Below are 27,954 nucleotides of genomic sequence, written 5' to 3' on the forward strand. Positions count from 1 at the left end.
TAATGAACACAAGACAAAATACTTTTGACCAATTGGGTAAATTGATTTAAGGCTATTTTCTCTTTAGTGACGTGAATCAACTTGAATCTGTGGGTCGACCTGGACCTGGAAGATACTTATAAGATTAAATACAGTATTATGGCTCCAATAAGTGAGCAGGACGCAGCGCCTCAGCTCACACTAAATGTCCCCTATACGTTCATGTGGCTCTGCCTCTGTGGAGTTTACACATGTTTTTATAGCAGTCAGGAGACTATGGGACAGGCGGTGTAGCATGTGCTCTCGGTCAGTGGCAGCGAGATCATTATTATTCGTAACTATCAGTTGTGCGCTGAGTTAACACTAGCACTGTTTGTAGCTTCTCAGCTGTGCGAGGTCGGCGTCGCGGCTGTAGCCCTCGCGTGTGTGTGTCTGGATGTGTCACAGCCGGTATGTGCACGTTTAGTGTCCCTGTTGTGATGTAAGTACATTTATACTGTTAGACTAATTATACTGTAACCTCCTCGGCTGCTGGTCGGCGGGAGAGCCTCCCTTTCTCTGTCTCGTGTTTCAATTCCACCTGGTCCTTCCTCCACCACACGGCGTCTCGTGGTGATCCAGACTCGTGTTGGACGGGTAACATGGACATTGTGCACTGGACAATTGACTGACAACTACACGAAATGATACCTGTCTGTAAATCAATGAACTGTGAACCTGTCTATATGGACTGTGAGAACGATGTGTCTGAACCAAAAGACAAACTGTCTTTTAAAGTTAAAGAAACGAAAACTTGTTAATAAATCAACCAATGTATTACTGTCTCTGTCCTTAGTTAATACGAACCTGTGGTGCCTTAAGCGTGGGGATACTTTTATTTGCTCAGTGTAACGCTGGGCTGGCGTTGTTGACGACAATTTAGGATCATTTGAGTTCAGCCAAAGTGAGATTTGGGGCTTAAATGGTAACATCTTGGTAAGATAATGCACCCCTGCGCCCCCGTAAGGTCACATAGACACAGATTCACAGTTATGCTTTTATTTTGTTGATATATAAATAAATAAGAGGGGCTAAAGGATATCTTGTGTAGTTTTTGAAAAAGCTCAAATCTGTCAAAATTCGAATTGTTACATGTTTTTTTGGTTCAAAGCTCAATAAATCTGGTGGAAATTAGATCCTTCTGAAAGAATCTGAAAAATGTCACGTCCAAAATGTGAAAATTCTCTTCTGTGTTTTGTCTGATAAATACAGAGACTTTCTTTGTCTCTGGTGCAGCCTCCTCTTCATCCACAACAGCGTGTGCTTATCTGGATGGACTTGTGTTCATGACTGAGGTAAAGCTGTGGAACATGTCCAGTGTGTGACAGTAAGAGTGAACTGACCCCAGAGTCTCCAGTCGACAGTCCAGATTCTGCAGGAAATCACACAGACGTTCCACTCCAGAGTCCTTCAGGTTTGGGTTATCGTTCAGATACAGGTATCTCAGATGTGAGGGGTTGGACTTCAGAGCTGAGGCCAGAGAAGAACAGCTGGACTCTGACAAACTGCAGCCCCTCAATCTGAATAAAGAATAAATGATGAACAGATGATGAAACTATTGGAATGTATTGATTGTAACAGAGGCTCATATGAGATTGTGCTGACGACCTGATATTTCAGTTTTCATTCAGCGTCAGATTCTGTCTGAGACAAACCTTTCTCTGTTTTCAGACACTTTGCATAAAGCCATATCTTCACTAGTTACAATGATGTGAATTCACCAGATTTCACTGGATTTGAGCCGTTTGGACAAGTTTAAAAGTATTTATTTGAATATAATCTCCTTCTCTCAGGGAGAAGATACAGGGCAGACTCAACAGATGAAAAACTCCACTCTTTTCCATCTTTTAGATCAAATGCTGAAAGTGGAATGTGAATGTGAGCATTAATGATGTGGGAATGTTTCTTATTTGATGCTCTCTGTTAGACACATTTCACAAGAGTCAATAAAGTACATGGTGTTAGGCCTCGTTCATCAGACTGGACAGGGAGTCTTTATTATTTATGTCACATTTTCTGTCAATGGGGCGACGTGAAGAGAATTGTTCCTAAAATGACTTCACTTGAACAGTTTAGCCTGAAATAAAAGGATATAAACTAAAACACTCAGATAATGTCGACCTCATCAGTAATTCCATCTAAACTAGAGCTGCACAGTTTTGTACAAATATCTCATTGTGAGAATGATTTATTTATTATTTACATAAATGATTTAGATCAAGTCAAAAATGCACATTTGCATTTTCTACACAGATGATACGGTTTTATAAACATCAGCGCCTTTGGCAGAATAACTACAATTGTCTTTGAATCAATGACAGGATGTTTTTTATAATCTAACATGAGTTTGAAATGCAGACGAGACAAAATACATGTTGTTCTCAAACAGAAAATCAGCCTCCCAGCACTTGCCTTCCATCATTTCAAATGAGGGAAACCAAATCCAACTAAAACACAATATAAATATCTGGGATTTTCATTGATGATTGTTTCTCTTTTAAGCCTCATATTAAAAAACAGATTCACAGATTAAAACTAAAAGTCAGTTTTTACTTTTGAATAAAGTGGTGCTTCTGGTTTGTAGAAAGAAACTTGTGACTGTTCCTTTTGTGCCTGTTTTGGACTATTGTGATGTTATATATCTGACTCTCTGCCTTGGACACTGTGTATCATGGAGCTTTGTGCTTTATTACAAACATGAGGTCGCTGACTCATCACTGCGTCTTGTTGGCCCGGGTGGGCTCCTCATCTTTGTCCTTTGCTAGATTGAAACATTGGTATGTTTTGATTTGTAAATGTATTGTTGGACTTGTTCCTCCTGATCTGCAGCAGCAGCAGCTCCAGCCTGCGCTCTCAGGACCTTCTCCTGCTCTCTGTGCCCGGAGTGCCAACAGAACTGGGTCAAAAGGCCTTTAGGTTTGCTGCACCGCACTCTTGGAATCAACTACACAAGGAGTTTCAGTCCAAACAACTTGTGTCACTTCAGACTTTCAAATCACTATTGACAAATCTGGAAACAAAGTCTTTCACATGGAGCTGTTTTATCTGAGTGGATTTTCTTGATTTAACCTTTAATCTCACCTTTAAAAACTCACCTTAAGGAGCTTCCACACTAAAATGTGCTGAAACTTGTTACGGGCTCCCCCTCTGTAACCTAGAATGGTACAGTCCAGCCATACTGTGAAGCGGGAGTGTTCTACCTCACAGTGTATGTATGAAGACGCTACTAAAATAACAGTCAAACGTCAACTGCTTGTTGTGTCTTCATTCCTCCACAAACATGGTGTCAGAAGTACTAGTACACCCATCGCCTGGAGAAACCGTTGTGCAGCAGTGAGCAGAGCAGCAGCGTGGACTCGGTGAAGTTTGGAAGCGAGTGTTGGTGGGCTAGCGGCTTACAGCAGACAACATGGCATCGAGCATTCCGCCTCCGGAGGGAATGAAGCTACCGGCGATATTACAAGTAACTGGGACAATTTTCGAACTGAATTTGAGGACTACTCCTTGGCGTCTGGGTTAGCTGACAAAGATGCGAAAGTGCAGGCTGCCACACTGAGACGAGTGATGGGCAGTGAATGCCGCCACGTTTATAAGCACAACTTGACCCTAACCGCAGAGCAACAAGAAGACGTGAAAGCTATTCTGGATGCACTAGAGAACTATTTCAAGCCAAAAAGAAACGTGATTTTCGAAAGGTACGTGTTTGGGAATTGCAAGCAGGATGAAAGCGAGCCTATTGATTCATTTGTCACAAAGCTGAGAGAGAAGGCTGCTTCTTGTGAGTTCGGAGAACTGAGAGAGGAGCTAATAAGGGACCGGCTGGTCCTCGGCATTAGCGATGAAGGGGTGCGACGGCGTCTTCTGAGAGAGAAAGATCTTACCCTGAGTTCGGCCATAGACATGTGCAGAGAAGCTGAAATGACGGACATGAAGTTAAAGCTGATGACGCCTGATCGGCTCGTGGAGAGCATTAACATAACTCACAAGCGGCAGCAGCGGCCGATGCGGCGCCCGGACAGGCCCCAGTACAGCGTCCAGGGAACGGGCAACGACATCACCTGCAAATATTGTGGTGGCTCACATAAACGAGGACGTGATGCTTGCCCAGCTTTTGGAAAAACGTGCCGCCAATATGGCACACAGAAACATTTTGCGAAGGTGTGCCTGAAAAAGTCGCGGACTGATCGGAGAGTAAACGCTGCTGAGGATACACTCAGTGATGATGGAGATACTGACCAGATTTACACAGCTGAGAGCATCGGCGCGCTGCATGGACGGGGAAAAAAGTGGTTTGCGACACTAAAGCTAAACGGGGGACTCCAAAGGTGCCAGCTCGATTCTGGGGCTACATGCAATGTGATGAGCATTAAAGATAAGAGGAAACTAGCACCCAATGTACCACTACTTCCCAGTAAAGCCAAGTTAGTACTGTACTCTGGGGAAACGCTGAACTCTGTTGGTGTCTTCCGAACTGACTGTGTGGTACGAGGTAGGAGGTATGTACTGGACTTTGAGATTGTCAAGTGTAACCAAAGGCCCCTCCTGTCAGGCTCATCAAGTGTGGAGCTAGGTTTGTTGCATTTCACCATCCCAGATGAAGTGAACAAAATAGACAAAAGCAGCACAACACCTTTGACCAAGCAGCAACTTCTTGACCTATATGCAGATGTTTTTACCGATCCTGTCCAGTCGCTTCCAGGGAATGTCCACTTCGAGCTGGACTGCTCAATAGCTCCTGTACAAGCCTCCCCAAGAAATGTCCCGGTGGCTCTCAGAAGCGCTGTCAAGGCCCAGTTAGACTAACATGAGCAAGACGGACACATAACCCCAGTGTCTGAACCAACTGAATGGATCAGCAACATGGTGATTGTTAGGCAGCCAGAGAAATTGAGGATCTGTATTGACCCCAAGTCTCTCAATAAGGCTTTGAAGCGCTCCCACTACCAAATGCCCACACTGGACGACGTGCTGTACAAACTCCCAAAAGCTCGAGTCTTCACACTTGTGGATGCACGTGATGCCTTCTTACAGTGCAAATTGGACAGAGACAGCAGCTATATGACGTTCTGGACACCGTGGGGCAGATACCGTTGGTTAAAGCTGCCATTTGGGGTATCTGTTGCACCAGAGGTCTATCAACGAAAGCAGCATGAACTTTTGTCGGGGCTCAGTGGTGTCGAACCGATAGCAGACGACATACTGATTGTCGGTTGTGGGGACTCAGAGGCAGAGGCAGTGGCAGATCACGACAAGAAGCTGCTTGCCTTGATGGACAGATGTAGCGAGATCAAATTGAGGCTTAGTCTCAGGAAGCTGCTGTTCAAAGTCAAAGAGGTCAAGTTTCATGGACATATCCTGTCGGCAGAGGGTCTGCTCCCAGACCCAGAGAAGATCAGGAGCAGTGCAGGAGATGCCTCACCCGACTGATGCCAAAGCAGTGCAGAGATTTGTTGGATTTGTGACCTATCTTGCAAAGTTCCTGCCACGTCTATCAGAAGTGTGTGAGCCGCTGCGGAGGTTACTTGATAAGGACGTGATGTTTCACTGGCTGCCAAAACATGATGAAGCGGTGCAGGAGATCAAAAGACTGGCCACAGCAGCCCCGGTCCTGAAATACTATGATGTGACTAAGCCGGTTACAGTTCAAAGCGACGCAAGCCAGAAGGGACTCGGCTGTTGCCTTTTACAGGAGGGCCAACCAGTTGGATTTGCATCTCGAGCACTGACGCAGACTGAACAGAATTATGCACAAATTGAGAAGGAGTGCTTGAGTATTGTGTTCGCATGTCAACGTTTTCATCATTATCTCTACGGCAGGGAAGAGATTACAGCTGAAACGGATCACAAGCCGCTCATCTCTATCTTCAACAAGCCGCTTCTGAGTGCACCCAAACGACTGCAGAGCATGCTCCTCACACTGCAGAACTACAACCTGAAGGTAATATACAAACCAGGCCCAGACATGCACATTAGTGACACACTGAGCAGAGCCACAGTTCCTGCAAAAACACTCAATGAGGCATACAGCCGCCACTCTGTATGCTTCCTCCAGAGGGCGCAAGAAACTGCTGAACACATAAACCAAGCTGACTACTTGAATGTCACTAGCCAGCGTCTAACACAGATCAGGGGGCACACAGATGAGGACAAATGTCTCCAAATGTTGAAATCTGTCGTTCTGAAAGGGTGGCCGGAGCACAAAGAGGACACACCCACAGCCATAAGAGAGTATTGGTCTGTCAGGGATGAAATCAGTGCTCAGGACGGTGTGCTTTTCAAGGGTCAGAGAATAATCATCCCGAGGTCACTGCGCCCAGAAATGTTGAAACGCATTCACGTCAGCCACATAGGGGGCGACGCATGCTACAGACAAGCAAAAGACACTCTGTACTGGCCCAATATGCAGGGTGAAATAAAAGATTTTGTTAGTCAGTGCTCGGCGTGCAATGAATACTCACACAAACAGCAGCAAGAAACGATGATGTCACACGCACTTCCCACACGGCCATGGCAAATCCTCAGCATGGATTTATACAGACAAGCAGGCAAAGACTTTTTGATAATGGTGGACCACTACTCAGACTTTTGGGAATTTGAGCAGCTTTCCGACCTCACTGCAGAAACCACAGTTCTCAAGTGCAAATCTCAGTTCGCCAGATATGGCCAACCTGATCGTGTAATCACAGATTGTGGGCCCCAGTTTGACAATGAGACATTCCGGAGATTTGCGAAAGAATGGGGTTTTGAACATGTTATGTCCTCACCTAGACACCCCAAGTCCAATGGTAAAGCTGAGTCCGCTGTGAAAATTGTTAAGAATTTGTGCAAACGAGCGTTGAGTGCAGGATCTGATCTCTGGTTGTCTATATTGCAGTGGAGAAATACCCCCACAGAAGACATTGACTGCAGTCCAGCGCAGAGGCTGATGGCCCGGAGGCTGAAAAGTCCGCTCCCCGTCGCAGACAATCTTTTGGGGCCATGCGTGGTTACAGGTGTGTCAGAGAAGCTAAGGGCTAAGCACCAAAGAGCTAAGCTCTGGTATGATAGATCAGCCAGGGACCTGCCTGAACTAAACTTTGGCCAGTCAATCAGAATGCAACCACTGCCAGGAGACCGGACGGGCAGGTGGAGGAGAGGTGTCTGCCTCCAACAGGTGGGCCCTCGGTCATATTTGGTGGATGTTGAAGGGACTGTGTACAGGCGTAACAGAGCAGCCCTAAGACCAGCTGAACAGGACACATCGGATAGACCCATTGAGCCACAGGAAGGACAGGTACCAAACGTGGATGCAGCAAGAGCGGAAAAAGATATGCAACAAAACACAAATGATCAAAGGCCAGCTGAACAATTTACAACCCATTCCCCAGAGACAAGGGAATACAGGACCAGCAGGGGCAGGCTGGTAAAGCCACCAAAAAGACTTGATCTATAATGAGAAAAAAAAGAAAAAGAGAGACAGAGAAAAGTTGTATGTTTTCTGTGCCTGGTAAATACGTTCGAAGTCAAAGTACTGAAATGTTTTTTATTACAACTATAAAAGGGGAGATGTTACGGGCTCCCCCTCTGTAACCTAGAATGGTGCAGTCCAGCCATACTGCGAAGCGGGAGTGTTCTACCGTGTATGTATGAAGACGCTACTAAAATAACAGTCACATGTCAACTGCTTGTTGTGTCTTCATTCCTCCACAAACAAAACTTTAGAGCCAAAACTCAATGAAGGAAGAATATTTTTCAAACTTTTCTTTTATTTTGGAGGTTGACCTCTCCTCTTTTCATACATATAAAATAATGAAACGTTTTTAAATATTAGAACCCTTTCATTGCCAACTTTCTGTCGTCAGTACAAATACCAATAGTTGTAATTCTCCGGTCGTCTCCAAACCCCCGTGTAAACAGCTGCTCCTCAAGTCTCACAGTCTTTATTTGCCTCTGCAAATGTTCCTTTTGTACAAATCCCAGTTTAAAAAGCTCTAACACTTCTCGCTCCTTCCTAAACTCTTCCACAGATTCACTCTTGTAGTAGAGTGGACTGCAGGTTAAAACTTAAATTTAACATGTAGAAAAAGGCAACACAGATTCGTAAAATCGGCAGGACAGAGGCATTCATTTACAAAAGTAGGATCTTTATTAGTTACATGTTTTGTTAAAATTGTCCATTGTTTCCTTCACGTGAACGTTCATTTCAGACTGTGTCCATATTAAACAGCACATCACAGTCTACAACATAAAAAAACGGACGACCCTGGCGATACAGGCGCTGACAGGACCCTAAGAATGGGAAATCTACATTAGAACACATACAGATGCGTGGGCAGATGTAGCTATGAGGCCATTGACCTACCAGGGCGACGATGCATGGCACTCCCCAAACGACCCGTACTGAGACCCCGAACGTATTACTTGTCCAGCTATGCAGTAGCCCTTGGCCGGAGCGCCAGCATGCTAAAAACACAATAGCATCGTAGCATAAGGGCTAGTGAGCCTATAGTCTGCATGAATATAAACTGGTCAACACGCTTACCAGCGAGACAGTTGTGTGTACATCTAGTTGCTGGCTTGACGCCTAAAATCGCCGGCTTGACGCCTCCTGAACGACTATAAACAACTCGCAACTTTACCAACTTTCACGCTGTGTCCCACTACAGCAGCAGCGTGTGACGTCAGAGGGAAGAGAGGTCATGCCAGGTGCATAACCCCCCGTATTTATAGTGCGCACACGCGATCTGATTGACTCAATGTAAGGGCAAGATAGGCTACCCCACTACACTCTGATGCATAAACTCACAAAATAAAGGGTGAGATTCAGTAACAATGGAGTAATGCAGTTGTTTCTGTTATTTACTGTTTACTGATATTGGAAATAACAGGCATTTTCTTCCTCTTGTCAAACTAGGTCAAAATGACCTCATGGTGATAAAAATATGTTAGGGCGTCAGTTTGAAGCCTCAAGGTTCAGAAAATAGAAGTTTGCAGAAGTTTGAAATGACATTTTGAATCTGTTTTATAGAAGCGTTTTGAAAAATGGTGATTACAATGTAAGTCTATGTAAATCAAAGGCCACGACAGCAACACATGTGAGTGACTTGGAGACAGAAAGTTGCCAATGAAAGGGGTCAAATCTTTAAAAAGTAAGATTATTTTATATATATGACAAGAGGAGAGGTCAACCCATAGACTGTAAAAATAATGGACGTCTTCTGCTCACTCCTCCCCGTTTACCATAATAACCACGCTCGTGGGGGAATTCATGGAGGATTTACAGACTCCCCCTCCCCAGCTCTGACGAAGCATGTTCCTAAAAAGGACATAAGGGCGGGATCTTCACCGTAGACTCGGCCCTTGCGTGACGTGTAGCTCGCGCTGCTCCAATGCTAACAGTCCGACCCTCATTAAATACGAGATTTCAAAAATTCACATTACAAAAACCAGCCTGGTTTCATATATTGTGACTAACCCAGCGTTATCACAGGAGGAATATCTAGCCTAGTCTAGTGTTGAAACAATTGAAACCAGGCGTTAAAGTTGTTTTTAAGGTGTCTAAACTCCAATGCTTATCAATGGGGCCTAGTGGCTATATGGAGGTACTACAGCAATGGCGGCCCCCAGTGTCGTGGTCATAAAGCAGAGCAGCCAGCGCCCATTGGGTCAACCTCCAAATAAAAAAAATAAAAATAAAAATTTGAAAAAATATGAATATTTCATTCACATTTTTGTGTTGAAGCTTCTTAACGCGAGTTTGTTTTCATGAGTTTTTACATTGGGCTAAAAATCCAAATAAAATTATTTTAAATCACCAAAAAATACAGCCTCTGGGAAAATGTCACTCAATTGGCTTAAAAAATGTAGGAGTTTCGGAAACAATAAAAGTCCAAAAGCAGAAAAATGTGCTCGGGTGTGATTAAGGGTTAAAGATTCAATGTTTGATTATTTTTGAACAAATGTAACTTGTGTGTGAAGTTGTTCCTCTGCATCTTGGCCTGGACACTCTGGAAAAAGAGATTTTTAATCTCAGTGAGTTTAATCCTGGATAAATAAAGGTCAAATCAAACAAAAGTTCAAGCCTTTCTTCTAATCATGAGTGGATTCACAGAGCACTTTGGAAACAGGTCGAGGAGCTTTAACGTTTGAGAGAAGACTGAATATGAACTGTGAAGTAGATGCATTTCAGAACATGTTTGTAGAGCTCGAAACTACAGGGTGAGCAGGTTCAAACCACGGGGAGGAGGTTTATTTGTTGTTTTCAAAGAATGTTTTATGAACCAAATAACGACAACATTTGGGATTTTTTTTTTTATGAATACAGCTGTGGTTGTGAAGGCAATTGAAGCACTGAAATGGTCAGACTGAGCCAGGTGAAAGTGAGTAAACAATAGTATTAGAGCAAAGAGAGGGACTTACTTCAGAGTCTCCAGTCGACAGTTTGGACTCTGGAGTCCGTCACACAACACCTTCATTTCAGAGTTCACCACTGAGTTAAAACTCAGGTCTAAATGTCTCAGGTGAGAAGGACTGGACTTCAGAGCCGACGCCACCACTTCAAGATGAACCTTTGAGAGTTTACAAAGAGAAAATCTGTAAAATAAATATTTAAAAGTCATTAAACAAAGCAGAGCTGCTGCCTGTGAGGCCAGTGACACTTTTATAATCAGAACAATATGGTCCACGTTACAGCTTTAATGTTCCATCTGGACTTACACAGCCGTTCTGCAGTTCCTCACGGCTGGGACCAGTCTCAGTCGTCCTTCCTCTGATGCATTATACTTCTTTAGGTCCAGCTCCTCCAGGACGTCCTCTGACATCTGCAGCATGTAGGCCAGAGCTGAGCACTGGGACTCAGACAGTTTCTCTGATCCGTCTGACTTCAGGAAGTCCTGGATCTGCTGATGGAGCGAGTGGTCGTTTAACTCAGTCAGACAGTGGAAGATGTTGATGCTTCTGTCTGGAGATATGTCCTTTGTGTTCATCTCCTTCAGGTTGTTGATGAGTCTTAGTCTTGTTTTTGAGTCGATCTGTGATGAACCCAGCAGAGCTCCCAGAAGCCTCTGGTTGGACTCCAGAGTGAGGCCGTGGAGGAAGCGCACAAACAGATCCAGGCGGCCGTTTGGACTGAGGAAAGATTCTTGGAGGTTTTTTATGAGGAACTCCTGCAATGCTGCGTTACCTTTGGTCAAGTCCTTAACCCTCTGGAGAACATTCTTGTTCTTCATAGTTTCATTCTCACAGTTAAATGTATGAATGTGGTAAACAGCTGCCAGAAACTCCTGGACGCTCAGGTGGATGAAGCTGTAGACTGATTTGTTGAAGACGACACTCTCTCGTTTGAAGATCTCTGTACAGAGTCCGGAGTAGACTGAGGCCTCGCTCAGGTCCAGACCCACCTGCTGCAGGTCTTCTTGGTAGAACATGATGTTTCCTCTCTGCAGTTGTTCAAAGGCCAGTCTCCCCAGCTTCAGGAGGAGCTCACAGTCGGCCGGAGTCAGCTCTGGGCCGCTGCTCTCCTGGCTGTACTTCCTCTTCCTCTGCGTCTGCACTAACAGGAAGTGTGCGTACATGTCGCTGAGGGTCTGGGGCAGGGGTCTCTTCTTCTTGCTTCTCAACATGTGGTCCAGGACGGTGGCTGTGATCCAGCAGAAGACTGGGATCTGACTCATGTTGTGGAGGCTGCGGGACGTCCTGATGTGGGAGAGCACTCTGTCACACTGCTCTGAGTCTGTGAACCTCTTCCTGAAGTACTGCTCCTTCTGTTGGTCAGTGATGAAGCCCCTGACCTCTGTGAACCTGTGCACACAGCGCGCAGGGATCTGATTGGCTGCTGCAGGTCGGGAGGTGATCCATATAAGGGCAGAAGGAAGCAGAGAGCCTCTGATGAGGTTGACCAGCAGCTGGCTGACCTTTGACTCCTGTGTGACCTCAGAGATGAGCTCACGGCTGAAGTCCAGAGACAGCCTGCTCTCATCGAGGCCGTCACAGATGAACAGGACTTTACTGTGGGCCAGAGTCTGAGCTGAGAGCTCCTTTAGTGATGGGTGGAACACATGTATCAGCGTCAGCAGACTGTAGCGCTGCTCTCTGACCAGGTTCAGCTCTCTGAAGGACAGTGGCACCACCAGGTCCAGCTCCTGGTTCTCTGAGCCCTGGGCCCAGTCCAGAGAGAACTTCACAACTGAGAAGGTCTTCCCCACTCCAGCCACGCCGCAGGTCAGCACCACTCTGATGGCTTTGTGCTCGGAGGGTAAGGCTTTAAAGATGTCCTGGCACCTGATTGGAGTGTCATGAACAGTCTTCTTGGAGAGAGTCTCCATCTGCCTCTCCTCATGTTGGGTACTGACCTCTTCACTGAGGCCCTCTGTGATGTACAGCTCAGTGTAGATCCTGTTCAGAGAAGTTGTAGCTCCTGTTTCAGCTCCTTCAGACACACTCTCACACCTCTGCTCCAGAACGCTCTTATAGGAACCTGCACACACCATTACACAGTTAGAATGAAGCTCAAAGTCCTGGACCTGAAGATGGTTCAACATATACAGAGAGAAACAAATAAGTGTTCCATGTCCAGTGTTGGTGTGAACAGGTCTCACTCTGTAAAGTGCTGTGGAGGCTCAGTCCTGGTCCACACTGAGGACAGGACTGTGTTGAACTGCTCTGGTCCCAGGTGGAAGACAAACAGTGTCTGCAGGGCCAGTGTCCACAGCTGGAGGAGACTGGATCACTCAGGACGCTCCCACAGAGACAACAGGACAATGGGGCCGGACCAGGACTCTCTCTGTGGAGACTCACACTCAGTCACACACATTCACTCACTGGATCTTCATGTGTAAGTCTTTAAATCTCTGTCATCAATAAGAATAATGTTTATAATGTGTGAAAATGATCGGTCATCAGTTTCTGTCTAATTTCACATTATAGTTCATCCCTAATGAAAACAACAGCATCATTTAAAGTCAAAGAAAACCTAAACTAAAACAAATGAAATATGGTTAAATGGGAACTGTTGTCCTCCTGATTGTCAACCAACGCACCTGTGTCTTTATTTTATGTTACTGGTAAAAGCTAAGGGTAACACTACAGTAACAGTACAGGCCACTATTGCTCTTAACATTCAGAGTTTGAAATAACCGAGGCACCAGAGCAAATTCTTTATGTCCTAAAGGTAAAGTGAATGATATTAGAGTCACTCACAGCAGAGTCTGATCAGATCCAGCTTCAGGAGTGAACTTTATAATCAAGCCCTTTGAGCTGTCGCTCTTCAGAGACTCACAGCTGAACTCTGCTCTCCGTCTCTGACTCTCAGCTCTGAAACACAGGTTTGTGTCAAAACATTTGAAACAAATGAATAAAATGACTTTAGGACTGGAGTGTGTTTGCAGTCGCCCGTTCAGGATTTTTGTAAAACAAAATGCAAACAGTTCAGTGTTATTTCAGTGTATTTCTGCATTGTGAGATTAATAGAGCCCTGTCTTATCTTATCTTAAACACAGAACCATCTGAGAACATGAAGAATTACATTTAAAGTTTAAACATGAAATGAACTGTTACAAAAATGTTCTAGTTCATTTGTCTCTTTGTAAAATGATAGTTCATCAGGACTATGGAGATACATATAAAATGTAATGTGCAATGCCATCAATCTCCTCTATACATTTTCAATGAAATCAATTAACTGAGTAAAAACAAATTAAACATGTTCTTCACTAGTTTCAGTTTAAAGGAAGTGATTCAGATCAGACCAATGTTTTATCTAAAAGGATCCATAAAACTCATGAGACAGTTTTTAGTGAGTTCAGTTAACTGTCTAGTCTTGTGTGTAAATGTACTGGACTTATATGTTAATGATCATGTGTAATGTGCTGCAGTGACTCTTATTCTGTGGAGGATGAGCTTCATGTTGAAGGTGATGATGAAGATGTTTGTATGAGAAGAGTCTCACTCACAGCAGACTCTGAACAGATACAGCTTCACCACTGAAGTCTAGAGGATCAATCATGGACCTGTCGCTCTTCAGAGACTCACAGCTGAACTCTGCTCTCTGTCTCGGACTCTCAGCTCTGACAGATTGATTCAGAAAGACAAAATGAGACAATAACCAGATAAAGTGCAGGTGTAGCTCCTCTGATGTACTCACTGTGTTTGAGTGGGCTCTGCTTTGTTTTTAGACTGAGCCTCCTCCTCATCCTCACACACTCTCTCCATGTTTCTGTCTGAAAGCTCAAGGACAGGGAAACTAAGAGTCACTATAGGTTTAAAAACTTTAGTTAATCTGGGCTTTTTATACTTCCACTGATTGTTAAACAATATTAAACAATAATTTTTTTTTAATCAGTTTTTCATTCAGACAGATCTTAAACACGCTTTGAACTTTCTTCTGCTTTATATAAAGTTGTTCTTCATCCAAATACCTCCTCAGTCGTGTTTCACTGTTTCATTTTGAAGAGACACTTCAGTCTCTGCTGCTTCTGTTTGAGCTGAAACTTCAGCTGTTTCCTCCTGCTCCAGGAACAACTGACCCGTCCAGACGCCTCCACATTCTGCTCTCATTTACCTGAATTATACAGGAGATTTTAGAATGACATCATTATTGCAACTGAGCTTTTAAAATCATATCTGTCTTCTGCTGCCCTCTGCTGGCCATTTCAACTGTGTTCTAAAATTACTGATGATTTAATTTTATTCATGTGACATTTTAACGGTTGTTATAGCCCGACTGTATATTCAGAGCTGTTTCTTATATTAAGTTTGGTTTAAAAAGTGTAGAAAAGTGTAACTCCTCAGTTTAAGAACAGGAAATCCAGTCTGACCTCAGTCTGAAGTTACAAATATTCAGCTGAAACGTTTCACCAAACTGTAAATCTTCACAACTTTACCCCGAGGGCTGAAGCTCGTGTTTGCCCTTTGGTACAAGGCAAGTGACAACCACAGGATAGAAGAAAATTGTAAAACCGTATATATATATACACAAAAATTTACAGAATGTACTTTTTTTGTTGTTGCATATTTACATAGGATCAGAGTTACCCCGGGGTAGATAGAAGCTGAACATGAACACTGTTGTGATACCTTGTTGGAACAAAAAAAAAGGAAAACAGACACTGGAGTCAGAGGAAAGGTCTGACATTAAATTCTTCATAGGGACTCATGGTGTCCAATGTGCACATCCAATAGGCCTCCCATGTGTGTAGAGCGATTCAAAGTCCATAAAAACAAGTAAACATTCACTGGATACATCAATTGTTTGTAACATTTTTAAGAACTCCATGGACACATGTCCCGTTCGCAGGGGGACTACAAGCAACTGAATTCTCTTTAGACCAGAGAACTAACTGTACCCCGGCACACAATGCCTTTTTGATCTCTTGGATATTGTTCTCACAACTAACTTCTTTTTATTTGAATCCAACTTTTACCTGCAGATCTCAGGTACGAGTCTGGGCTCCAAAATGGCCCCGAGCTTTGCATCCCTCTACGTCGGACATCTCGAACAAGAGTTCATCTTCAACCAAGCCAACAATCCATTCCTACCATATCAAACTGGAGGAGGTACATTGATGACATTTTCTTTGTTTGGAAAGGCACTGCGGAACAGCTGAAAGACTTTCACAAGTTCATGAACACCAATGACTATAACCTTAAGTTCACAATGGAATATGACGAATGTAAAATGAACTTTTTAGACATTCTCATCTACAAAGACTCAAACAAACTCGCTTCAAACCTGTACAGGAAAAGCACCGACAGAAACTCTATCTTACATGGTGACTCTTTCCATCCTGTACCTCTAAAAAGAAGCCGACCTTTGTCCCAGTTCAACAGAATTCGCCGCATCTGCAGCTCCGATGAGCACTATCAGACACAAGCTGAGGACCTAAGTAAGCGCCTTCAGCAAAGACACTATAAGAGTGAATGGATCTCAGCAGCTTACAATCGTTTCAACACAGTCTCTCAGAAGGAATGCCTTGAACGGACCAACACTAAAAACACAGAATCCAGACTGAATTGTGTCCTGCAATATTCCCCTCTTGCTAAAGACCTTACAAATGTTATCAACAAACACTTAGGTATGTGGGCATAGAACAGGTCAAACTACCTAACAGAGGCGGCGACTTAAACAAGCAACTATTAAAAAGGGAGGCCTATTGGATATACACATTGGACACCATGAGTCCCAAAGGCATGAATGAAGAATTTAATCTCAGACCTTTTCTCTGACTCCAGTGTCTGTTTTCCTTGTTTTTTTTTGTTCCAACAAGGTATCACAACAGTGTTCATGTTCAGCTTCTATCTACCCCGGGGTAACTCTGATCCCATGTAAATATGCAAAAAAATATATGTACATTCTGTACATTGGTGTGTATATATACGTTTTTACAATTTTCTTAAAGTTTGTAAAGTCAAATCAAACAAAGTGACACTTACCTCTGCATGTGAACTCAGTCTCTCTGAACTTCACTTTGGGACCTGCGTCAGGTGAGAGAAGCCCCGCCCCTCTGTGTTTCCTGTAAGTCACGTGATCAGTCTGTGATCTGGTCTGACTCGTTTTAAATATGTTTATGTGGAGCTTCAGTTTTCATACTTTTGGAGATTTGTACAAAGCCACACCCACAGGAGAGACTGGGGCTGGTTTTCCCTTTATTATTCACCACTTTATTGTTTTAACATAATTCAGGGATAAAAGGGCAATTGTGTGAGGTTTTTTGTTTGTTGACAAAATATTCTTTAAATCACCACAGCCTGATTCAACTGAGCTTTTAAAATCATATCTGTCTTCTGCTGCCCTCCACTGGCCGTTTGAACTTTGTTCTAAAAAAACAATGATTGTTGTTGATTTTATTTTATTAACGGTTGTTATAGGCCGACTGTATGTTCAGTGCTGTTTCTTATGTTAAAGGGATATTTCAGGATTTTTGACATGACATTGTTTTTGGCCTCATTTCCTTGTTATCCAGTTGCTGATTTCTGGAGATATTTTTTTTTGTAATTCATGCAGTTCTTATATTTGAAGAGTTTCGTGGTGCTAGGCTAATGCAAGGCTAGTGCATGTCTATGGTATCAGCTAGCCTGCATTAAAAACAGTCTGACCCGCTCCACAGAGCACCTGAGGCAAATCACTTATAACACCAGACTAACCATATAAATGTCGGTGTCGATAGAATAATTTTTGCAATATTACTGACCTGCATCACATGAATGATCGCATTTTGAGGGACTATTTTCCAGCAGATCACTCCACCGCTGCGTAGCTTATACAAACACGAAGCTGATGCTGCTCAAATATAAGGTATTTTAAATGCAAAATGGTTAAAATTATTCTATCGACACCGACATTTATATGGTTAGTCTGGTGTTATAAGTGATTTGCCTCAGGTGCTCTGTGGAGCGGGTCAGACTGTTTTTAATGCAGGCTAGCTGATACCATAGACATGCACTAGCCTTGCATTAGCCTAGTGCCACGAAACTCTTCAAATATAAGAACTGCATGAATTACTGAAAAAAAAAATCTCCAGAAATCAGCAACACTCTGGATAACTAGGAAATGAGGCCCTATGTCAAAAATCCTGAAATATCCCTTTAAATAACGAGCTCTAAAACATAGAAAAATCACCCAATACCTCAACAAAAGTAAATGTTAAAATGATACGATCACAAAAACATATGGACACAAAAACTATATCTCCCACCATTTCTACCAATGAGTCAACCACCCCCGAGTCCATGAGACAACCACCCCCACTTAAAGCTGCTCAGGGCTTTATATAAGATTGCATAAATAGGGTTTGTATTAGTTTTAGGAAAAGCCTGATGACAAACAGGACAAAGGAGGAGCCAGAGCTGATGATCAGGTCAGAAAATGTCCCTCATATAAAGGTTTGATCAGGGATTTATCAGCTCTGAACCTAAACTCTTTTTCTAGTAAAAGCAGGAATTTGAGAAGTCGTTGGTGTTTTCTTGACTGTGAACTTGTCGTTGTTGTAAAACGTTCATGAATTCGAGCGAGTAGAAGATGGAGACGTGTGGGAGGGTTTGTGAGAACTAGAAATGAGTCTAAAACAGTTGAAATTGTACTTCCTCACTGTGTCGCTGTTTGAGAACGGGAGAAATCAGGTACAGCGGCTTTAAAAGCTGGAGCAATATGGTAATATCAAAGTTTAACGATATAAAAACAGGGAAGTGCAGACTGTGATCCCTGTTTCAATCAAAACATTCATTATATTGTAGAGCTAAAAGTCTCACAGTCTGACAGCTTTGTTGGTCTTAGCTTTCAAATGAGTCTTCACACTGGTCTATAGGCTGTAAACTCCAGTGAGAAGCTTTTAGATTTGGGTAAAGCAGAACTGGAGAAAATGTGCTCGGTTCAAAAACACATCAGACCAAACATGACGAGTTTCTAAAATGTTGTCATTGAATTGAGTTTCTTCCTTACAAAGAGCAGAAAACCTCAGCTAATAAAGAGACTCCACCACATCCTACAGTGTGAAACAAGTTTACAGCTGTGCAATAAACTACAGTGGAGAATTAGGAAACAGGAAAAATCGGAGAGAGTTTTTCCGCACACGATACAAACGGATTCATGGATCAGTTTGAATCCACGTGTTGTAAAGGACTTGATTTTTTACGGTTGCTAAGATCAGAACTAATATTGTGACCCCCTTGTCAAATCCTGCACCTGACAGGGTCTGCTCTTATTTGTTCAGCAGCTTTGAGCCAGTATCACTTGAGTTTCTTTAAAGGAATAGGCCACCGTTTTTACATACTGAGATATGCTCTTACCTCACTTTAGACGTGTTAATATATCCCCGTCTGGTCTTTGTCCGTGCGCTCTGCCAGGCAAACGGAGCACATACGCAGCCTCTCCCACATGTCATATAGCTCCAAAAAAGCTCACGATAGAAGCTGCCAAGCTCTTCCACGTGTTCCCTATTTAAATAAAGTTACGTGAAGTGTTTTCATGCGAAGTATATTTACACAGAAATGTAGCATGTCGATTTTATAAGCAAATAAAAAGGGGGACTATATTGTGAGGCGTAATGATACGAGGAGTAAAACGTCCGCGCAGTAACTCCTAAAGACTCCCCCCCCACTCACTTCCGTCAATAACCTTTAGGAGTTACTGCGCGGACGTTTTACTCCTCGTATCATTACGCCTCACAATATAGTCCCCCTCTTTATCTGCTTATAAAATCGACATGCTACATTTCTGTGTAAATATACTTCGCATGAAAACACTTCACGTAACTTTATTTAAATAGGGCACACGTGGAAGAGCTTGGTAGCTTCTATCGTGAGCTTTTTTGGAGCTATATGACATGTGGGAGAGGCTGCGTATGTGCTCCGTTTGCGTGACAGAGCGCACGGACAAAGACCAGACGGGGATATATTAACTTGGCTAAAGTGAGGTAAGAGCATATCTCAGTATATAAAAACGGTGGCCTATTCCTTTAAGGAGGTCAGTAAACTCAAGCTTTCATCCTCTCCAACTGACCCTGTGCCTCCCGCCTCTATAAGGAGGCATGGACGACCATTGGCCCTATACTTAAAATGACCAACAGGAGCCTTGACTTTGGTGTGGTGCCCCTTTTATGTAAAGAGGCTGCTGTTGTAGCTCTACTGAAAAAACCTGGTACAGACTCCTCAGAACCATCCAACGACAGGCCAATCTCTAAACTGGCCCTGATGCAATTTCAAGGGCCTTTTTCTCAAAACACTTTTTCTGTCATTGTGGCGACACTATGTCCACGTCAGTCGGACTTAAAGACTTCACATTTTCCAGCCTTGGACTGAACAATAATTGGAAGATTGTTTCAAAGGGATTTTTTATTATTTAATCCCTAAGCCCCATTTATTGAGTTTTGAATATCAAAAAACAAGGCGAAAATTACATTTTTACACATTTTTACACTAAAAACAGCTTATTTAAAAACTAAACAAGAAATCCAAAATCCCCTCTGAAAACGTCTTGGTAACTCATTTATCAATAAAATGAAACCATAAATTTGAATGTAGCTCTATCCATTATTCACATTTCGTCTCCGAAAAGATGGGAAATTCGGATCATTTTTTGGCATAAAACACCTTGTTCTTATATGAAAAGATAAAATGACAGAAAACTTGCAATGTATTTTTTTCTCACATTTATGCCAGTGATCAACAGCACAAGTTTCAAATTGATATCTGTAAATATACATTTGTAAAAAAACTTTTTAGACATTCTCATCTACAAAGACTCAAACAAACTGGCTTCAAACCTGTACAGGAAAAGCACCGACAGAAACTCTATCTTACATGGTGACTCTTTCCATCCTGTACCTCTAAAAAGAAGCCGACCTTTGTCCCAGTTCAACAGAATTCGGCGCATCTGCAGCTCCGATGAGCACTATCAGACACAAGCTGAGGACCTAAGTAAGCGCCTTCAGCAAAGACACTATAAGAGTGAATGGATCTCAGCAGCTTACAATCGTTTCAACACAGTCTCTCAGAAGGAATGCCTTGAACGGACAACACTAAAAACACAGAATCCAGACTGAATTGTGTCCTGCAATATTCCCCTCTTGCTAAAGACTTTACAAACGTTATCAACAAACACTGGCACATTATTAAATCGGATCCAAACTTACAAGACTTTGCCCTCCTGCCTCGAGTTGTTTTTAAAAGACCGCCCAACCTCAACAATATTTGCCTCCCCTCACTCAGACTCACTTTCTACAACACATCCCTCATGGAAACTACAGGTGCAGACATTGCACCCAATGCAATTTTACACAAAAGACTAAGACCTTTAATCATCCAAGAACCGGCAGAACATACAAAATAAAAGGAGTTATCACCTGCAACACCTACAATGCCATCTATATGCTCAAGTGTCCGTGCACGACCCCTCAAAACTAGAATCACTGAACACCGATCGAACATTCGTAACAATGATTCTAGGAGCCCTGTAGCAACACACTCTGCCGAAGCACAACACAATATCAGCACACTTAGGTATGTGGGCATAGAACAGGTCAAACTACCTAACAGAGGCGGCGACTTAAACAAGCAACTATTAAAAAGGGAGGCCTATTGGATATACACATTGGACACCATGAGTCCCAAAGGCATGAATGAAGAATTTAATCTCAGACCTTTTCTCTGACTCCAGTGTCTGTTTTTCTTTTTTTTTGTTCCAACAAGGTATCACAACAGTGTTCATGTTCAGCTTCTATCTACCCCGGGGTAACTCTGATCCTATGTAAATATGCAAAAAATATATATATATACGTTTGTACAATTTTTACAATATATATACGTTTTTACAATTTTCTTAAAGTTTGTAAAGTCAAATCAAACAAAGTGACACTTACCTCTGCATGTGAACTCAGTCTCTCTGAACTTCACTTTGGGACCTGCGTCAGGTGAGAGAAGCCCCGCCCCTCTGTGTTTCCTGTAAGTCACGTGATCAGTCTGTGATCTGGTCTGACTCGTTTTAAATATGTTTATGTGGAGCTTCAGTTTTCATACTTTTGGAGATTTGTACAAAGCCACACCCACAGGAGAGACTGGGGCTGGTTTTCCCTTTATTATTCACCACTTTATTGTTTTAACATAATTCAGGGATAAAGGGGCAATTGTGTGAGTTTTTTGTTTGTTGACAAAATATTCTTTAAATCACCACAGCCTGATTCAACTGAGCTTTTAAAATCATATCTGTCTTCTGCTGCCCTCTGCTGGCCGTTTGAACTTTGATTGTTGATTGTTGATTTGATTTTATTAACGGTTGTTATAGGCCGACTGTATGTTCAGTGCTGTTTCTTATGTTAAAGGGATATTTCAGGATTTTTGACATGACATTTTTTTTGGCCTCATTTCCTTGTTATCCAGAGTGTTGCTGATTTCTGGAGATATTTTTTTTTGTAATTCATGCAGTTCTTATGTTTGAAGAGTTTCGTGGCGCTAGGCTAGTGCATGTCTATGGTATCAGCTAGCCTGCATTAAAAACAGTCTGACCCGCTCCACAGAGCACCTGAGGCAAATCACTTATAACACCAGACTAACCATATAAATGTCTGTGTCGATAGAGTAATTTTTGGAACATAACTGACCTTGCATCACATGAATGATCGCATTTTGAGGGACTATTTTCCAGCAGATCACTCCGCCGCTGTGTAGCTTATACAACCACGAAGCTGATGCTGCTCAAATATAAGGTATTCTAAATGCAAAATGGTTAAAACATTTATATGGTTTGTCTGGTGTTATAAGTGATTTGCCTCAGGTGCTCTGTGGAGCGGGTCAGACTGTTTTAAATGACCAACAGTAGCCTTGACTTTAGTGTGGTCCCCCTTTTATGTAAAGAGGCTGTTGTTGTAGCTCTATTGAAAAAACCTGGTACAGACTCCTCAGAACCATCCAACGACAGGCCAATCTCTAAACTGGCCCTGATGCTAAAACTCTGGAGAAATGTGTCCTGGAGCAGCTACAGTCTTTTCTGGAAGCACACACCATTTTTGATATTTTCCAATCAGGCTACAAAGAATCTGCACTTTGAAAGGTTTTTAATGACTTGTTTTTAGTTACAGATTCCGGAAATTCTGCCATTTTCGTGCTTTCAGATTTGACAGCAGCTTTTGACCCGGTGGACCACACAGTTCTTTTAAAGCGCTTGGAAAACTGTGTGGGAGTCAGGGGGACTGCCCTGGAGTGGTGCAGGTCATATCTTCAGGGGAGGTCGTGTTCTGTCAGGCTGGGGGGGGCCCACCTCGCCTTCTGCCCCTCTTCACTGTGGAGTCCCCCAGGGTTCTATACTCGCACCTCTTCTTTTTGCACTCTACCTCCTCCCACTAAGCTGTATCTTTAAGCAACACGGCATTCAAAATCATCTTTACGCTGACGCCACATTTACTACTCCAGAAACACTCTTCCAGCCCCCTGACACCCCTCTTCAAGTGTCTCCGTGACGTCAAGGCTTGGTTGGCCCATAACTTTCTGAGTCTAAATGAGGGTAAAACTGAGGTCATTGTGTTTTGGGTTTGGGTTCTTTTAATTCTTGTGTTAAACCCTCGGTCACCAACCTTGGCATCACTGGTAATGATTTTAAACTAGACAAGCAAGTAAATGTGGTCGTCAAATCTGGCTTTTATCACCTCAGGCTTTTATCCAAAGTGAAACACAAGCACATCACCCTGATTTCAGCCTCCCTGCACTGGCCCCCGGTCCGTTTTAGAGCTGATTTTAAAATGGTACTTTGTGTGTTTTTAGCTTTGGCCCCTCAATATATCACTGACCTCATTCAAATGTACAAACCAGCGCGTGCTCTGAGGTCTGAGGGCCAGCTCCAGCGTGTGGTCCCCAACACAAGGCGTAAAACTGGAGGGGACGGGGCCTTCTCAGTGTTTGGCCCTAAGCTGTGGAACGCCCTGTCCCTCCACGTCCGAACGGCCCCCACAGTGGAGTGTTTTAAGTCTCGTCTTCAAAACACTTTTACTCTTTGGCTTTTAACACTGCGTGAGTCGTGTGGCCTCTGTGTCCTTTTCATTTGATTAATTTTTTATCCTTGACTTTTATTGTTTATGGCAGGTTTTTATTTATTTAATTTGACTGTTTTTATAGTTTTTATTGTTTGCACTGTACCTTGTTTGTGCAGCACTTTGGAAACTTATTTTATATGTTGACATGTGCTCTATGAATAAAGTTGGATTGGATTGAAAATGGAGGAAGACTATTGGTCGGCCTCGAAGAAATTCTGGCAAACCATCCGGCGCCTCAGGAGGGGGAAGCAGTGCTTCACCAACACTGTTTACAGTGCGGGTGGGGAGCTGCTGACCTCGACTGGGGATGTCGTCGGTCGGTGGAAGGAGTACTTAAAGGACCTCCTCAATCCCGTCTTCCAATGAGGAAGCAGAGGCTGGGGACTCGGGGGTGGGCTCGTCCATCACCCAAGCTGAAGTCACCGAGGTGGTGAGAAAGCTCCTTGGTGGCAAGGCTCCGGGGGTGGATGAGATTCGCCCTGAGTACCTTAAGTCTCTGGATGTTGTAGGACTGTCTTGGCTGACACGTCTCTGCAACATCGCGTGGCGGTCGGGGACAGTGCCCCTGGATTGGCAGACCGGGGTGGTGGTCCCTCTCTTTAAAAAGGGGGATCGGAGGGTGTGTTCCAATTACAGAGGAATCACCCTCCTTAGCCTCCCCGGTAAGGTCTACTCCGGGGTGCTGGAGAGGAGGATCCGGCCGATAGTTGAACCTCGGATCCAGGAGGAACAATGCGGTTTTCGTCCTGGTCGTGGCACACTGGACCAGCTCTATACCCTTCGTCGGGTGCTTGAGGGTTCGTGGGAGTTCGCCCAACCAGTCCACATGTGTTTTGTGGATCTGGAGAAGGCGTTCGACCGCGTCCCTCGTGGTGCCCTGTGGGGGGTGCTCCGGGAGTATGGGGTCCGGGGCCCTCTGCTAAGGGCTGTCCGTTCCCTGTATGACCGCAGCAGGAGCTTGGTTCGCATTGCCGGCAATAAGTCAGACCTGTTCCCGGTGCGTGTTGGTCTCCGCCAGGGCTGCCCTTTTTTCACTGGTTCTGTTCATTACTTTTATGGACAGATTTTCTAGTCGCAGCCAGGGGCCGGAGGGTGTCCGGTTTGGGAGCCTCAGGATCTCATCTCTGCTGTTTGCGGATGATGTTGTTCTGATGGCTTCAACGAACCAGGACCTTCAGCACGCACTGGGGCGGTTTGCAGCCGAGTGTGTAGCGGCCGGGATGAGGATCAGCACCTCCAAATCTGAGGCCATGGTTCTCCACCGGAAAAAGGTGGCTTCCCCTCTACAGGTCGGTGGGGAGTCCTTACCTCAAGTGGAGGAGTTCAAGTATCTCGGGGTCCTGTTCACGAGTGAGGGACGGATGGAGCGTGAGATCGACAGACGGATCGGTGCGGCGTCAGCAGTGATGCGGTTGCTGTATCGGTCTGTCGTGGTGAAGAGGGAGCTGAGTCGGGGCAAAGCTCTCGATTTACCAATCGATCTACGTTCCCACCCTCACCTATGGTCATGAGATTTGGGTAATGACCGAAAGGACAAGATCGCGAATACAAGCGGCCGAAATGAGTTTCCTTCGCAGGGTGGCTGGGCGCACCCTCCGAGATCGGGTGAGGAGCTCAGTTACCCGGGAGGAGCTCGGAGTAGAGTCGCTGCTCCTCCACGTCGAAAGGAGCCAGCTGAGGTGGCTCGGGCATCTGTTTCAGATGCCTCCTGGTCGCCTCCCGCGGGAGGTGTTCCAGGCATGTCCTAGTGGGACAAGACCTCGTGGAAGGCCCAGGACACGGTGGTGGGACTATGTCTCTGAGCTGGCCTGGTGTTGCCTCGGGGTCCCCCCAGAACAGCTGGAGGAGGTGTGTGTGGATCGGGAAGTTTGGGCATCTCTGCTGAGACTGCTGCCCCCGCGACCCGGCCCCGGATAAAGCAGAAGAAAATGGATGGATGGATGGATGGATTAAAAACATGGATTTTACTGATAATGATTTTAATCTGGATTTATTTACAATTACAGGAATATTTTACATCAATAAAGTTGTTTAATCAACAGTGATACTTTTTACTTTGGTTCTTAAACTCAAACCCACTGAAAACATGAAGTGAGAAAGTCTATGAGCCGCGTGCTTTGGGTTGCCAGGTGCTGTGTGACCAGCAAAGGCAACCGGGATTATCTTTATGTTAGAAATGCCTTTTAAAACAGTCAGTGTGTTTGCTCTACGTCCTAAAAGAATAGTTCCAGGTTTAAACAACGCTGAACAACGACTCCAAGTCTACACTGCCCTCTGCTGCCCCGTGTGTTTGGATTTGGAATTGCAAACTACTTGGTTTTGCGATGTATTGCGAAATGTATTGTTCTTGCTGCATTAAAAGACTGAGTATTCAATATAAAGTCGACTTTTTGACACAAACATTCGCTCCACATGATCAGTTTTCACCTTGGATTTGTCTGTCAGTTTGCAAACGTCACACAGGAGTGGAATGATGACTTCTCATACGACAACGACCAGGAAAGAGTCCAAGGATTCATTTTCTAACCATCGGAGAATGAGCTGGTGTTTGCTTTTAGTCCTGATGGTGTTAAGGTTTAAAAGTCACTCAATCGTATAATGTTCCCACACGTCCAGAGAACAAGTGTTTTTCCCCCGTGATTGTTTCTGTCATTGCATGTAACTCCAATTATTGTCCCTGTATCTTCAGCTCTTGATCTAAAATGTGGTGTCTAACGATGGTAAGACTCTGTCGGAGCGAGAATGGAAGCAGAATGTCTCAGTGTAGTTTCAGAGCTGTTGTCCAGGTCAGTGAGAGGACACAGTAAATGTCAGGTGTGGACAGGGCTGAGTCTGGTCCATGAGCTCCCTCTGTCCAGGATCAACACTCAGGACAATGGTTTGGTTACGATCAGCTGTAAAGAGACGACACAGACAGTTATTAGACACAGAGGGAAGAGAAACAGTCATTAGTCATTTAGCAGCAACAGAAAGTGCACTTCAGTGTGTAATAGTCTGGTGTTTCGAAGGATGGTTTAAGAAAATGAAATGTAGTCCGTTTGATGACATTTTCCAACATGTTCCAGTGATTTGTGACCATCACATCAGTCCCAGGTCGACGTGCGGTTTTTCAAATCCTGTAATAATGGGAGTAAGGACTGAGGAAGCTGCAGTGACCAATCAGAGCAGACTGGCCTAAACAGAGTCCAACAGTCCTTATGTTTGGTCCAATGGAGCCTGAGACAGGAGGCTGGACTGCAGCATCAGGAGGGGCAGTTTGGGACTGTTTCATGTGGATTCAGCAGAGCCACATTCACTGAGATCAGCCAAACCAGACTCTGCCTTGATCCACTCCTGTTCACTACACTATAGTATATACTCACTGTCGCATCTGCAGTCGACAGTGAGGACTCTGTTGGAGTTCACGCAGCTCCTGGACGTCTGACTCCTTCAGGTTGTTTAAGGACAGATTCAGTTGTCTCAGATGTGAGGGGTTGGACTTCAGAGCTGAGGCCAGAGAAGAACAGCTGGACTCTGACAAACTGCAGTTGTACAATCTGAATAAAGAATAAATGATGAACAGATGATGAAACTATTTGAATGTATTGACTCTATGAAGCTCTGGTGAACTCTATGGTCGAGAGGTTTAAGACAGAGCTAGAAAATCCTGGTGGAAAAACAAAATAGTGACATTTTGTCCCAAATGTGGACATTTTCACTGAGGGGTTTCACACTTTTAGTTCCACCAGTTTCTGCATGAATGGCTGTGTGTTGAGATACTTTGATAGACATTAAAATCACACTGTTATACAAGCTGAACATGGACGACTCTATATTGTAAAGTGTTGTTTGTGATTATTGAGCTTCAAAATAACTACAATGTTTCTGATTTGCTGATTATGATTAAAATGACAGTGTTTCATCTGGACAGTTCAAACCTTTGTTCTGAATTAAAGTCATTCTTACCAGGACTGGGCGTTATGGACTATCATTTATATCATGGTATAAAACACAAATATGTGATTTATTTTGTGATACACAGTAACAAAGACAAAATACTTGAAAAGTTCAGCTTTTGACCAATTGGGTAAATTGATTTAAGGCTATTTTCTCTTTAGTGACGTGAATCAACTTGAATCTGTGGGTCGACCTGGACCTGGAAGATACTTATAAGATTAAATACAGTATTATAGCTCCAATAAGTGAGCAGGACGCAGCGCCTCAGCTCACACTAAATGTCCCCTATACGTTCATGTGGCTCTGCCTCTGTGGAGTTTACACATGTTTTTATAGCAGTCAGGAGACTATGGGGACAGGCTCATGACTAACAAGAAACACATTTGTTACAACATGATACAAACATCCTCGTATCTCTCTCCTGTCTGAGCCTGAGCTGCTGACTTTTCAGCAACACGATTGAAGTAGGTAAATGGATTGACACAGATTTACAGTTATGGTTTTACTT

The 27,954-nt window shown here is 43.8% G+C and overlaps 1 protein-coding gene across 21 annotated transcripts in view; it reads right to left on the reverse strand.

Annotated features, from left to right (window-relative positions):
• LOC306964092 (NACHT, LRR and PYD domains-containing protein 12-like) overlaps positions 1–27,954 on the reverse strand; it is a 188,364-nt gene that overhangs the window by 42,762 nt on the left and 117,648 nt on the right. For 15 of the 21 annotated variants that reach the window (XM_079557962.1, XM_079557956.1, XM_079557966.1 and 12 more), the window contains one exon: positions 1,362–1,538. The exons of 2 other annotated variants lie outside the window; for them this stretch is intronic. In XM_079557962.1, coding sequence (XP_079414088.1) covers positions 1,362–1,538 — 177 coding nt within the window. Of the gene's footprint in view, positions 1–1,361; positions 1,539–10,416; positions 10,591–10,713; positions 12,473–12,593; positions 12,779–13,194; positions 13,309–13,946; positions 14,061–27,954 lie in introns of all 21 variants that reach the window. 4 more of the 21 variants (XM_079557960.1, XM_079557964.1, XM_079557961.1 and 1 more) reach the window with 4 other exon arrangements.

This window comes from Gobius niger (genome assembly GCF_951799975.1).
Source record: "Gobius niger genome assembly, chromosome: 6".
In the NCBI taxonomy this organism is placed as follows: domain Eukaryota; kingdom Metazoa; phylum Chordata; class Actinopteri; order Gobiiformes; family Gobiidae; genus Gobius; species Gobius niger.